Source organism: Alosa alosa, chromosome 12, assembly GCF_017589495.1.
Source record: "Alosa alosa isolate M-15738 ecotype Scorff River chromosome 12, AALO_Geno_1.1, whole genome shotgun sequence".
NCBI classification, from domain to species: Eukaryota; Metazoa; Chordata; class Actinopteri; order Clupeiformes; family Clupeidae; genus Alosa; species Alosa alosa.
The window spans coordinates 32,154,513-32,166,514 of NC_063200.1; the positions used below are offsets into that span (position 1 = coordinate 32,154,513).

General features: G+C 45.4%; 1 protein-coding gene across 2 annotated transcripts in view; it reads left to right on the forward strand.

Moving 5' to 3' along the window:
- Positions 1–9,841, forward strand: part of mapkap1 (MAPK associated protein 1) — a 38,237-nt gene extending 28,396 nt beyond the window's left edge. Inside the window, exons 8-13 of one of the 2 annotated variants that reach the window (XR_007195271.1) lie at positions 1,596–1,703; positions 2,101–2,241; positions 4,776–4,913; positions 7,379–7,476; positions 7,813–8,053; positions 8,170–9,841. Coding sequence is in view for 1 of the 2 variants with exons in the window: in XM_048259209.1 (XP_048115166.1) it covers positions 1,596–1,703; positions 2,101–2,241; positions 4,776–4,913; positions 7,379–7,476; positions 7,813–7,935 (608 nt within the window). In the remaining variant the exon portion in view is untranslated. Of the gene's footprint in view, positions 1–1,595; positions 1,704–2,100; positions 2,242–4,775; positions 4,914–7,378; positions 7,477–7,812 lie in introns of both variants that reach the window. The other variant, XM_048259209.1, reaches the window with a different exon arrangement.
- Positions 9,842–12,002: the final 2,161 nt, after the last annotated feature.

Sequence of the window (12,002 nt, forward strand, 5' to 3'; positions counted from 1 at the left end):
CAGACGGAATGCAGTGCGCCCGGAGAGCAGAGTCGGGCCGCTAGCCGTAGCCGTAGCCGTGGCCCCTCGCGTCACTGGACACTGGGCTAACTCGATCAGCCGTGCGGCCTGCTCGTCACGGCCAACCCCCATGAGATATTTCATTAAGACGCAGAGGAGCCGCCAGGAGCTTCTTTAATCGGGTTTGTTAATGAAGATGCAGTAGCATTGCTGCACAGGATGTGTGTTTTAAAGTGCCTTGGTTTCCTCCAGGCTTGGTCTTTCTCTCTCTTGCTCTCACACACACACACACACACACACACACACACACACACACACACACACACACAGACACAAAGACACAAAGATACACACACAAACACTCACATCCAGAGACCTTTAGCTGGTGCACAATAGGGTGGTCTTACTTCCCCTGTCCACATCAGACTGTGAGGTCAAGTCGCCTGACACAGAGTAAAACAGAGTACCAGAGACAGAAAAAAGAGGGAAAAAAACATCTCTTTCTTTCTAGAATCACTCTTTGTTTTCCATCGTGCTCTCTCTTTCACTCTGTCTCTCTTTCACTCTGTCTCTCTTTCCTTTTCCCTTGATTTCATTGCCGTCCTCTTTGGTGGAGACGGATAATTGCATCTGGCTGTTTGGGAGCCAAAGAGGTCACCTAAAAACGGGTCCCGGCCCTGGCGCTGGCGGAGGCCGAGGCTGGCGGTGGTGGCGCTGGGGAAAGGAGCGGGTGGGGAATCTAATCGGGGCTCCAGGTTTGGGTGGAGCGTGGCGTCCTCCACATGCCTGGGGCCAGAGATGAATAGAGCGTCGGGGGCCAAGAGGGCTGAATGCCGTCTTTTGTTCAGGAGGCCAGGCACTCTAAGGCTGGTGGAGGTGTGGGTGGGTGGGTGGGAGGGAGGGAGGGAGGAATGGATGGAGGGAGAGAGAAGGAGGGAGGGAGAGTTGGGAGCGGGAAAGAGAGAAACGAGAAGAGATGCCATAACCTCGGTGCCCTTCTCCCTGATGATGAGTGTGCTCCTGTATGTCAGAGGAGTGTCGCATATGGTTGATACTGTGCAGGCTCACTTTTTTTCCTCTGTCTTTCACTTGGTCTCTTTCCCTCTATTTCTCTCTCTCCCTCTCCCCCTCTCCCATCCCCTGTTATTTTCACATGTGTGCAAAATAAATGCTACACCCCATTTTATGGACAAAATGAACTGTCAAGTTGTAACGTTGCATTATTCTAAAGAGTAGAAGGAGGACCATTGTATCGCCATCAAGCATAAAACACCACTCTACATATTCACTACTAGCCAGTAAAGAGCTTTCAGTGTGAAACCATAATTATGTAGCTGAGTAATTTCTGACAAGGGTCTGACTGAAAAGAGTGTGAAAACTTGGATATATACCCACATCAACAGATATGAAATGGAGGAGAAGCATATTTAGTGTGGAATGTCTGTGAAACATATTCTCTTTACTTTTAGTTAGCCGTTATCCTCTCAATACAGCACTTTTGTGTTATTTTTTATTTTATTTTTTTGGTCTGTTGTTGTCCACACGTGAGGCTGATGCAGCGATGCTGAGCGCTCTGTGTCGTCTCTGTGCTGCAGGTCCCCTGTACAGGTTGGAGAAGCAGGCGGAGCCCAACGTGGCGGTGGACCTGGACAGCACACTAGAGAGCCAGAGCACACTGGAGTTCTGCCTCGTCCGAGAAAACAGTGAGCACACCTACACTCATTCCCGCATATATATATGGCTCTGAGCAAGTTTTATTTTGCAAGAACTGTCAGACATTCTGTGAATGTAGTTTGAGAATGGAGAAAAGGGTGGAAGGTTTCAAAAAATGTGTTTTTTTTTAGCAGTATATATAAATGGTCATTTAGCAATAATAGTCATACATTTGTTAATGTTCCTTTATGCTATACATTGCATAAGTTCTGATTTAAGGACTTAAGATGCTACAAATATGTCTTGAATTCTTATAGACAGAGAGCGGAGCGTGTTATTTATGTCAGATATTTTTTGACCATCTTAATTTCCCACAGGGTTACTGTTTTTACAGTTCACTCTTTATGCGTTTTTCTTTCTCTCTCTTTCTCGTTTATTCATGGTCAGGCTCGAGAGGTGAGGAGAGCTCAGAGGAGGACCCTCCCATAGACATCACCACCGTGCAGGACATGCTGAGTAGCCACCACTACAAGTCCTTCAAGATCAGCATGATCCACAAGCTGCGCTTCACGACGGACGTACAGCTGGGTAAGTCTCACACACACAGACACACACACACACACAGCTGGGTAAGACACACACAGACAGACACACACACAGACACACACACACGGACACACACTCCAGTGTGGGCAATCCAAAAGACACTCACTCTATTTCTCTATAAGTTATGGAGAGCCAGTTAGCTCGCTATTGCACTGCCGTTCTGTGCAAAGGAATCTGTTGTGCTCCTCCCGTTATTGCCACCTAATGTCTCATTTGGCCTCTGGGTTTGTCCCTGGTCTCTACTCATCACACTTCTGCGATGCTGGATGATTGAGAGGGGCAGTCAGACGGTAAACACAGATTTTGCCCTGTCACCATGTGTACACTTAAGATGCTAGCTGTGTCTAGTGTGTCTCTCTCTCGCTTAAAATCAAAGCGACTAGTGACTGCAGCTCATCATCTACACCCAGTTGTCCAAAGTGAGATTAGGTTAGCTCTTGATATGGATACACCCACTAATTTGTATGGTAGCTTTGTAACAGCAACCCAAGACTGTACGGAGGTGTCTGCTGGGATGGTGCCTACGCTACTGCAGGGATGGTGAGAGCTCTGCAGTCTGCCAGGCCCTGTGCCCTTGTTTCACCCGTAATGGATGTAAATGAAAAAAGATGGTGGAGCCGTCAGCCCCGTGCCGGCCGGGTCAATAAAGCTCATTAACGCCGTGACAGAGAAATGGAAGAGAATGAAAGGAAACTAAGAGCGAAGGGTTGGGGGTTGGGGCTAGCGACGGCCGGAGGGGTTATCGGGAAGGTGTCGCCTCTCGTTAGCGGCGGGAACAGCTCACTCGCCAGCGGGCCACTCAGTGCAGAGGGGACACTGCAGGGACGAGAGACGTGACGAGACGAGAGAGAAAGAGATGAGACAAGAGGACAGAAAGAGAGGGAGGGAGAGAGGCAGAACAAAGAGGATGGAAAGAGAGAGGTGAGACCAGGAAGAGAATGAGGATATGAAGGGGAGGAGGGCATGCATGATATGAGATGTTGCCTGGTTTCAGTAACCTGACTTGTTCATACCCAAGTAGCATACTGGAAGGAGAGCACCAGTGGCAATGCACTAGGTTTTAAATGAGTAAAGGTTTTATGGGCAATTTACTGATACAACTGGATGTATAGGTTTTGACCTCTTCCAAAGCCTTAGTTTATAGAAATCTCATAAATCGTTTCCATTTGTCAGTAGTAGACCCAGAATGTGTGATTTATAAATCTGTTAGTACCAGGGTATGTGTGCATGAGCCGAAGCCCCTGTTGTGAAGCCTTCCAAGGAGCCTGTTTTTAGAACAATTTCCTATGATTGCCCTGCTGCTTCTCATCACGTTTGAACGAAGCACACTGTTGTTTCCTGTGCTCTTTGCTATGGCAACCAATTCCATATGGCCAAAGACGGAAAAGAGGGAGAGGCTGCGGAATGAGTTCATGCTATATATATTTTTCCTTTTACGCCGCTCAATGCATTCAATATCCTCGGCAGGTGGAGAGGTTCCTCTCATAGTGTTCTAGTCTAGCCGATTTTCCTAATGCATATTAGTTCTCAGTGATCTCCAAGACCCCACCCTCCACCCCACCTCCCCCATTTCAAAAATGGCTTAACACTCACTCACTTTTGACTGATGGCTTCAGACACGCACCCAAAATGGTCGTTTACGGCGTGCATCAGTTGATTATTCCGTTGCTGTGCCGACTGTGATTGACAGCCGGGGAGTATTCGGGGGCGCGCTGATCTTTGCCTGCAATATTTCACGTCGGCCTGTCTGATTGACAGCTGTCAGTCCCATCACCGTTGGGGGGCCCCCCTGTGGGGTGGTGTTTTTGGGGAGTGTTTTTCCCATGTGTGTTTAGAGCAGAAGAGATGAGGGGTTGTGTGTGTGTGTGTGTGTGTGTGTGTGTGTGGGGTTGGTGTGTGTGTGTGTGTGTGTGTGTGTGTGTGTGTAATTGAGGGGGTGTATTGCGTGGGTTTGTTGGAATAGGCTATCAAAGCTGTCTCGGTCATCTATGCCCACATTTTGCGTTTGTGTGCGTTGCGTCTATTCTCCACTGATCCAGTGGACCGTCTGGTTTAATAATTGAGTGGAGGCTTTTTCAACAAAAAGGGTGTGTGTGGTGGGGAGGCGTTGTGTGCCTTTGGTACACCATGTCTGTCATCAGTGGGCTCGCCTTGTATGAGCTGGCAATATCCCCGCGTCTTTGTTCCGGCTCATTGTGGATTCGGCGTCCTTTGTGTTGCCGCTGGTGGAGGAGAGCGAGGCAGTCCTTGGCCAGGCGTCTGCATGCGAGCACACAATTGAGGGCCAGGAGAATGGAGTCTGGAAATCAATTTAAATACTCCCGATAAGATGGTGCACACGGAATAAAAACCCCCATACAACACAGCTGCATTCTCTCCCTCTCATTGTCTACGTTGTTTTTTGTTCTCTTGTTTCTCGCTCTCTTTTTTTTTTGTTTGATTTTTCTTTCATCCCCATGTGCCTGTTGGCTTTATCGCTCTCACCATCCCTCCGTTTTTTTGTTTTTTTCCGCCAGGCATCTCGGGAGAGAAGGTGGAGATCGACCCGGTCACCAATCAGAAGACGAGCACCAAGTTCTGGATCCGACAGAAGCCCATCTCCATCGACTCTGATCTGCTGTGTGCCTGCGACCTGGTGGAAGAGAAGAGCCCAAGTGAGTAGAACACTCTGTGTGTGTGTGTGTGTGTGTGTGTGTGTGTGTGTGTGTGTGTGTGTGTGTGTTAATCATCAAGAGATGAAGGAGAAGAAATATAGATCACAGGCTGTATAGGTGTGTGTATCTGTGTGTGTGGGGGGCCCTTTGTGAGACCACACTATTCCTTGCGGTTGGGTGTTAAGGTCTTACCATCCGCATCATCGCTTATTTCCTCTCCCTGGTCTGCTTGGTTGTCTCGTGAAGCAGGGATAAACAATAGATTTTCACAGGAGATCATGGCTATACACACACACACACACACACACACACACACACACACACACACACACACACACACACCCTCTCAGAAGTGAAATGAAATGAAGCCATGTCATTCTCTATTCCTCACCTGCTTTCCAGCTGTTAAAGTGTTTAAGTCATCTCTTACAGTAGCTGGTATGGCTTTAAAGAGAGGGGGGTAGAAACCCATCACAAGCAGTATATGTGTGTGTATATACTGCAGTAGTTGAGGGGATTTATGAATCAGCAAGCTAACTGCTATGAAACACCCTTGCACCAAGCAAATAAACTAATCATAAGTGAGAGGATGTTTGTGGCCCAGAGTGATGGGCGTTTTGCATGTGGGTCTCATCCCATTAATGTGATAAGTGTTTCTGTTGCTTTCAAGTTGGTCATAGATACCTCACCTACACACTCACGTAAGCCCTCAGATGGGCCCATTGTAATGTTGTGAAGAAGCAACAGAGCTAAAGTATTATAAATGCTGCCGTGTGATCATAGTCTACCATTTACTTCCTCTTCTCCCTCCTAGTTCCACCTCACCAATCACTGTGAGGATTACTAATCTGCAGTAAAATGTCTGCTAGCATCTTTTTTTGTTGTTGTTTATATCATGGTTACACTTAAAATGTTTCTGGGGGAAGCAGCAAGGCATTGTTTTTTCACATCATTGATTAGACTGTGCTCTCCCTCGCTTTAGATCTTTCTAAAAAAAAAAGCACGTATTCTCCTAACCAGAAAGGTATGAAGTTAACAGCAAAGCCATACACAGGAAGCACTTGCCCTAATGTCTGTCGTGAAGTAGTAACTAAGGCATTTGTCATTAATTACCCCAAGCCACAAGGTCAATGAAGAACCTTTCCAGCCTTCTTTTTTTAAACACACACACACCCTCAAACGTACACACGCATCTCCTAAACACACACATACACTCATGCATTACCTAATCGTCTCGATGTGTCCCCCAGTATATTAATAGACCTTTTAAGTTGCTTATCCAAAATTAAATAAATTAAATAAATCACAGTGTTAAATTGCCCTGGGCAAAATGTGTTGAGCATTGCATTTTTCCTATAAGAACTTATTTATTTATTTTTCTCAGAATTGCCATTAAATTATGTGCCTGTAGGTGTTGCCTGGAGACTGGAGTCTGACCTTTCCAGTATTCCAGTGCTGCCCTGTCCATCAGCTCATGCATTTGGCTGTGTGTGTTTTGATCGATATAGTGACACTTTAATGTACTACTTTTTTCCCCATCATATCAAACACTTGCATCTGACACAATACTAGCAGGGGCCAGGTTTCAGCTAGGTTCACCCAGTTTCAAGTTGTCCTGCTGTGTTAAATTCAGATTTATATTCTTATTTGGAATCCCACAAAGGATGTGTTACAAGATGTGTTACAATCTGGTTGTGATTTTCGTGGAGCTCTTACACAATTTAGTACCAATTTGTTGGTTTTCCCATTTGTTGGTTTTTGCCAAAGGGTAGGATTACTGTTGCACCGCATCTGCGGCTTTAATATCAGGTGGATATTGGTACTGTTTTTGTGATGAGGGAACCCTTGGTCGGGACCAATCATCTCTTTCGGTCTGACAAGCCATGGGAATTCATCATCTCATACGGAAGCTGGATTCTCCAGAGCTCGCTCCTTTGCACTCCTGTGACCTTCCGACACGACTGATAGCTTGGCCATTTCAAATGGCCTAAATTGATCGTCACCCCCCACTGCCTGGTCCCTGGGCCGGCCGGGAGTTAGCCTAATGGAAGGGGGACAAGATTAGCATAGGCTAACCTTCGCTTGCTTATTGAGCATGCTGGCTGATTTAAACCCCTGTGCTGTGCATTAGCGCTAATGAATGGTCAGTGCCGGATGCGAGGCTACTAATGAAATATGAAGGAGGACCAACAGATGTTTGTTCAATAGTAAAAGAACATTTATAGAGCTTGGATTTTATGGTAGCACACAAAAAATATTTGTGATTCTCGCTTGGTAATTCATTCAGCATTAGGTGAAAATATGCACAGTAAAACTAGTTTATGCTTTTTCAGTACATGGAACAATTATTTTGTCTTTTACTTGTATAGTACCTCTGTGCTTGTTTTTTATTCTGGAAGTCACCTCCCCTTTCACTCTCTCCTTCTTTCTCTTTCTCTCTCTCGTTCTATCTACTGTCCTTGCAGGTCATGCAATATTCAAACTCACATATCTCAGCAATCACGACTACAAGGCTCTCTACTTCGAGTCTGATGCTGCTACAGTCAACGAGATCGTGCTCAAGGTAAGAGCAAGTTCGCTGTGTTCACCTTCCCCCTCGCCCAACACACCTGTGCCACTCCTCAAATATGCATCTATTCCCCCTCCCCACATGCGGCAGAATTTTACATCAGATCACCTTCAGAAACTTTTCGTGCCAGCATGCTAGTCTGAATATCTTATTGTTGTGTAAAGTCAATTGGCTACATTTATTCTGTGTTCACGCTGTGCAATGAGGGTTCCAATCCAAAAGAGTGTGTGTGGTTTCACACACATTTGATGTCACCTCTTTAAGATGATCAAAAAGCATCACTCACCCCACCTCCTCCACCCTCCACCCTCCCCCACTCCCCATCCTCAGGTGAACTACATCCTAGAGTCCAGGGCCAGCTCGTCGCGCGCCGACTACTTCGCCCAGAAGCAGCGCAAGCTGAGCCGCCGCACCAGCTTCAGCTTCCAAAAGGACAAGAAGTCGGGCCAGTAGCTGAGCGGAACATATACACCAGTGGCCTCCGCGTCAGCGTCTGCATCAGCCCCGCGCAGCTGCAAGGCCACGAGGAAGAGGAAGAGCGGACGGACAGGAGAGGAGAGGCTGGTGACGAGAAACCAACACACGAGACTGAAAGATTTAGTGAGGGGAGGTCGAGAAGGAGAAGAGAAGAGGGGGGGATGGGAGGAAAAGGAGGAATAAAGAGGGCTGGGGAAGAGGGAGTGCGGGGAAAACTATAGAGAGGTTGAAATGATGGAAGAGAAATTAAGCGTGAAGGGAACGTTGGAAAAAGGAGCACAGGAATGAAAGAGAGGGTTGAGAAAGGACGGACGGAATGATGAGAGGAAATTTGGTTGGAGGAGGTGGCGGGGGATGATAAAGAAAATGTGTTGGGCCTTTTTGTGGCTCCTGGCATTGAGCCGCTCGTCAGCCATATCAGAATAACCAAACTCTTCCTGTTGACGCCTGTCGTTGACAAACAAACTGACATGACGCGAACGAAACAACGGGCGAATCCTCAACCAGTGAGGAACAAGCAAAAACAAACAAACAAAAAAAAATTGTTATTCGCACTAATGTTTGGTTGGGGTTGAGAGGTAGAGGAGGGCGGAGGGGGGTTGTCAATACCAAGTAAATCTGCAAATCCTAATTTCATCCACTGCCTGCTAATGAACTGTATGAAAAAATGTGTATCAAATATGCGAGAAGGTAATATATAGTAAAAAAAAAAAAAAAAAAAGTCAAAGCTGCGATGAGTGTGAAAATTGTACTGACTCCCCCGCTTCAACCCATATATGTATCACAAACATTAAACTCTATCAGACTGGTGGTGTACATTGATATGTAAAGGGAACATCCTTGCATTAAACAAACACATGTAAATAGCAACTGCATTCAGGGTAACACGATAAGACTAAAACCTGTTCTGGCCATAGTGACTTCAGTGCCTGATACCGTTCAAGTAAAGCGACACTTAGGTTCTGTGGGGTGTGAGGGGTTTTAAACGATGAATTTCAATCAAGGCATTTCCACAACAGAGGTAGAGATCAACCGCGAAACCTCACTTTTTAACAGTGTGTGGAGGTGGGACAAGGAAGGCAACGGAGAGATAACCAATTTTTTTTTTTTTTTTTTTTTTTTTTTTTTTTTTTAAATGATCAAACAAAAATGAAATTATTACGTGTACTTTTTACTGTGATCTATTAATGTTTTTTTTTTTTCTCTGTGCATTGTATCTATGGACTGTAATATATCGAACCAAGCACTGTCTGTTAAACAGATGATAAAATGTTTGTTCCGACTGTCCTATTGGGCTGCAATTAGGGAATGTATGACATTTTTACTGCATTGTGTGTCTCTCAGTGTTTCAAAGCGATAACGTGTGTTTATGCTCTGCTGGTTCTCTGCCTCGGGATGTTGATTTTTCTTTTCTCTTTTGCTTTCACTTTCGTCTCTGTTTCCTAACAACAGGGACCCACAAACAATGTAACCAACTCCAAAAGCTGCTGTCTAAATGGATTCAGGGTGTGTGTTCAGATCCAAACCGTGTTCCGACTCAGGTCTCCTACTGCCATGTTATGCTGACTGACTTTAGAGGATTGTTTTTTTTTAAGTTTATTTTTTTCCTCTTCCCTCTGTGTGAGTGGAAAGAATATGTTGTACTCAGTGCAGCCACGCCACAGTATTGACAGATTGATTCTGCTGGAAGAAGTACTCCCAGTCTGGGGACTCAACAGTGAACGATATTAAAAACAAAAGACATTTCAAATGAAACTTTATTTATAGTGTGGAAGGCTACGATGGACTGGTGCTTGTCATGCACCCTACGGAATCGACTTTATTTGCTACAGTACATATATACTGTATATAAGTAGATTTTCTAATTAAAGAATGAACTTGACATTGGCCTTGTTTTGTGTTTATTTGTGGTTGTTTTCTTGTGCTGTTTTTTGTTTGTGCAGAACCACTTTGATCATACAAATCTGAATATGCTCGAAGAAGATGTATTTCCAAAAATAGGCCCAAGCCTCTGGGTGGCTAGCTTTGAGATATCCGCAAGTATCCGCAGGAGTATTACGTCAACCAATGTATTTGTGGTTCCTGCTGCCGTAGAATGAGTCATTAATGTCAGAGTTGGAGAGGACATGGAAGACTCTTACTGTCTTTCCTGCACTTACTCGGGGTCCCTGAACTAGATACAATCAAACTTTGCCCAAATATTAATTTCTCCAACTGCCAAGCATGTTGTGATATTGTTTGGAAGTCGTCTTTGTGTTGTACCCAAAATTGGTACAAACAGATTTCCAGACCACAATGACTAGTGGCAGAGTAATTGATTTATTTTATTGGCCAGATGAGATCAGATCAAAATGACCACCAAGGCAATTCTCAAAGCAATTTGGGCTGAAGAGAATTCAGTGGGGGTTAAGAAGAATGGCAGGTGCCTTGTACATTCTCTCTCCCACTCTCCTGCCCCCGCCTCTCTCTCTCCCTTCCTCCGTCCTCTCCTGGCCGCTGGCACATAAGTGATGTTTAATGAATGGGGCTCCTGAGGCCTCTAACACATGAACCGTGCTGTCAGCTCCATCCACGGGAAATAACCTGCGGCCGCCCCATGATGTAGTGGCTGGAGAAGTGCTTGCGACAGTCCGCCTGTCTACCCCTCTCCTCCCAGGCCTGTGCTAACTCACAAAGTTGATGAAGTTGCAGTTCATCTCCAGACTCCAGCTCTGATGGGGGGGACTCTGAGGAGAGAAAGAAGGTGCAGCTGAAGTCCAACTGTTAATACTGATGCTGATTGGGCTTTTACATGAGATAAATAATTTAACTGGCCAGTAGCAGAACAAGCTATTTTATGCAGTGAAATTATTTTTAATGAATAGGCCTATCTGACATGGACATTGTTTTATGTTATGTTTATTTACAATATAAGCACTAGCCTATCTAATGTGCCACACTGTGGTAATATTACCTTCATTTTCTTTTCTTTTTCCCCCATAGAGAACCATTTCCTCCCTTTCTGTGCCTGAAACTCAGCGTTGAGACCCAAAAGAGATCTCCATCTGCAACCTTTGACACCTCTCCTATCTGCACCTTTATCCCCTTTCAGATGCCCTTCTGCTGGATCACACAGCCAACCACACACCGCAGCATCTTGTGTGATAAAGGATTCAGAAGTCTTCCCCCATATGGAGCTGCCGGTTTGCCCTTAAGACATCTCCATGTCCCTCCACTGTCATATTGCATTGAGACCCATTGTAGTGAAACAAACGTGTATGGCACTGGTGAACCATCTCAGAGAGAAGTAAGCATTTCAGACTTCTGTTCAGGGAGTAGGATGACACGAGATGACTCATGCATAAATCATGTTTCATGGCAGTTAAATGTATTTATTTATCAAGACCTCGTCTAAACTGGTGGTCTTTACTGATATTGAAGTCTGGAACTGAAGTGTAGAACTATGATTGAGGTAGGTTGCAATATTCCCTTGTTGACACCTGACAAACACATTTAATTTCAACAAATTAAGAATAATCAGTTTTATCCACTCCAGATATTATAGTGCATAGTAGTCACCATCGTGCCCAAGAAATGAAGCAAACTACTTAGCTATTCACAGGTGAAACTGCGGTCTTGGTGTGAAAATGGCTGAGGGTTCGGCAGGTTATGACTGTCATCAGCTGGCAAGCAAGAGGCTCTCCGCATGTCAGCAGCGTGTCTCGCGCTCCCCCAAAGTTCATCCGCAGCTGAGGCCCCTCAGAGAATTCTTTCTCTGCCCTTCTGCTGAGACGGTAAAAATATCTCCGAGACGTATCCCGACAGACAATAGAGGTAATACGTAGTGACAAGCGAATAGATCCCAAGATGGGTTTTTTTCTTCAGAGCCTCTCCTCATGTAACGTTAAGAAGGGAACTATGTTGTTTTTCGCTCTCTCTCTCTTGCTCAGCCTGTTGTCATGCCAGTCTTGAGTGTCTCTGTCTCACTGTGCTAACGTTTCAACACCTCTGGCGCGAAGGTTCTGTCAACGTTCTGAAACTCCTTCTACATTAACCTTAAACAC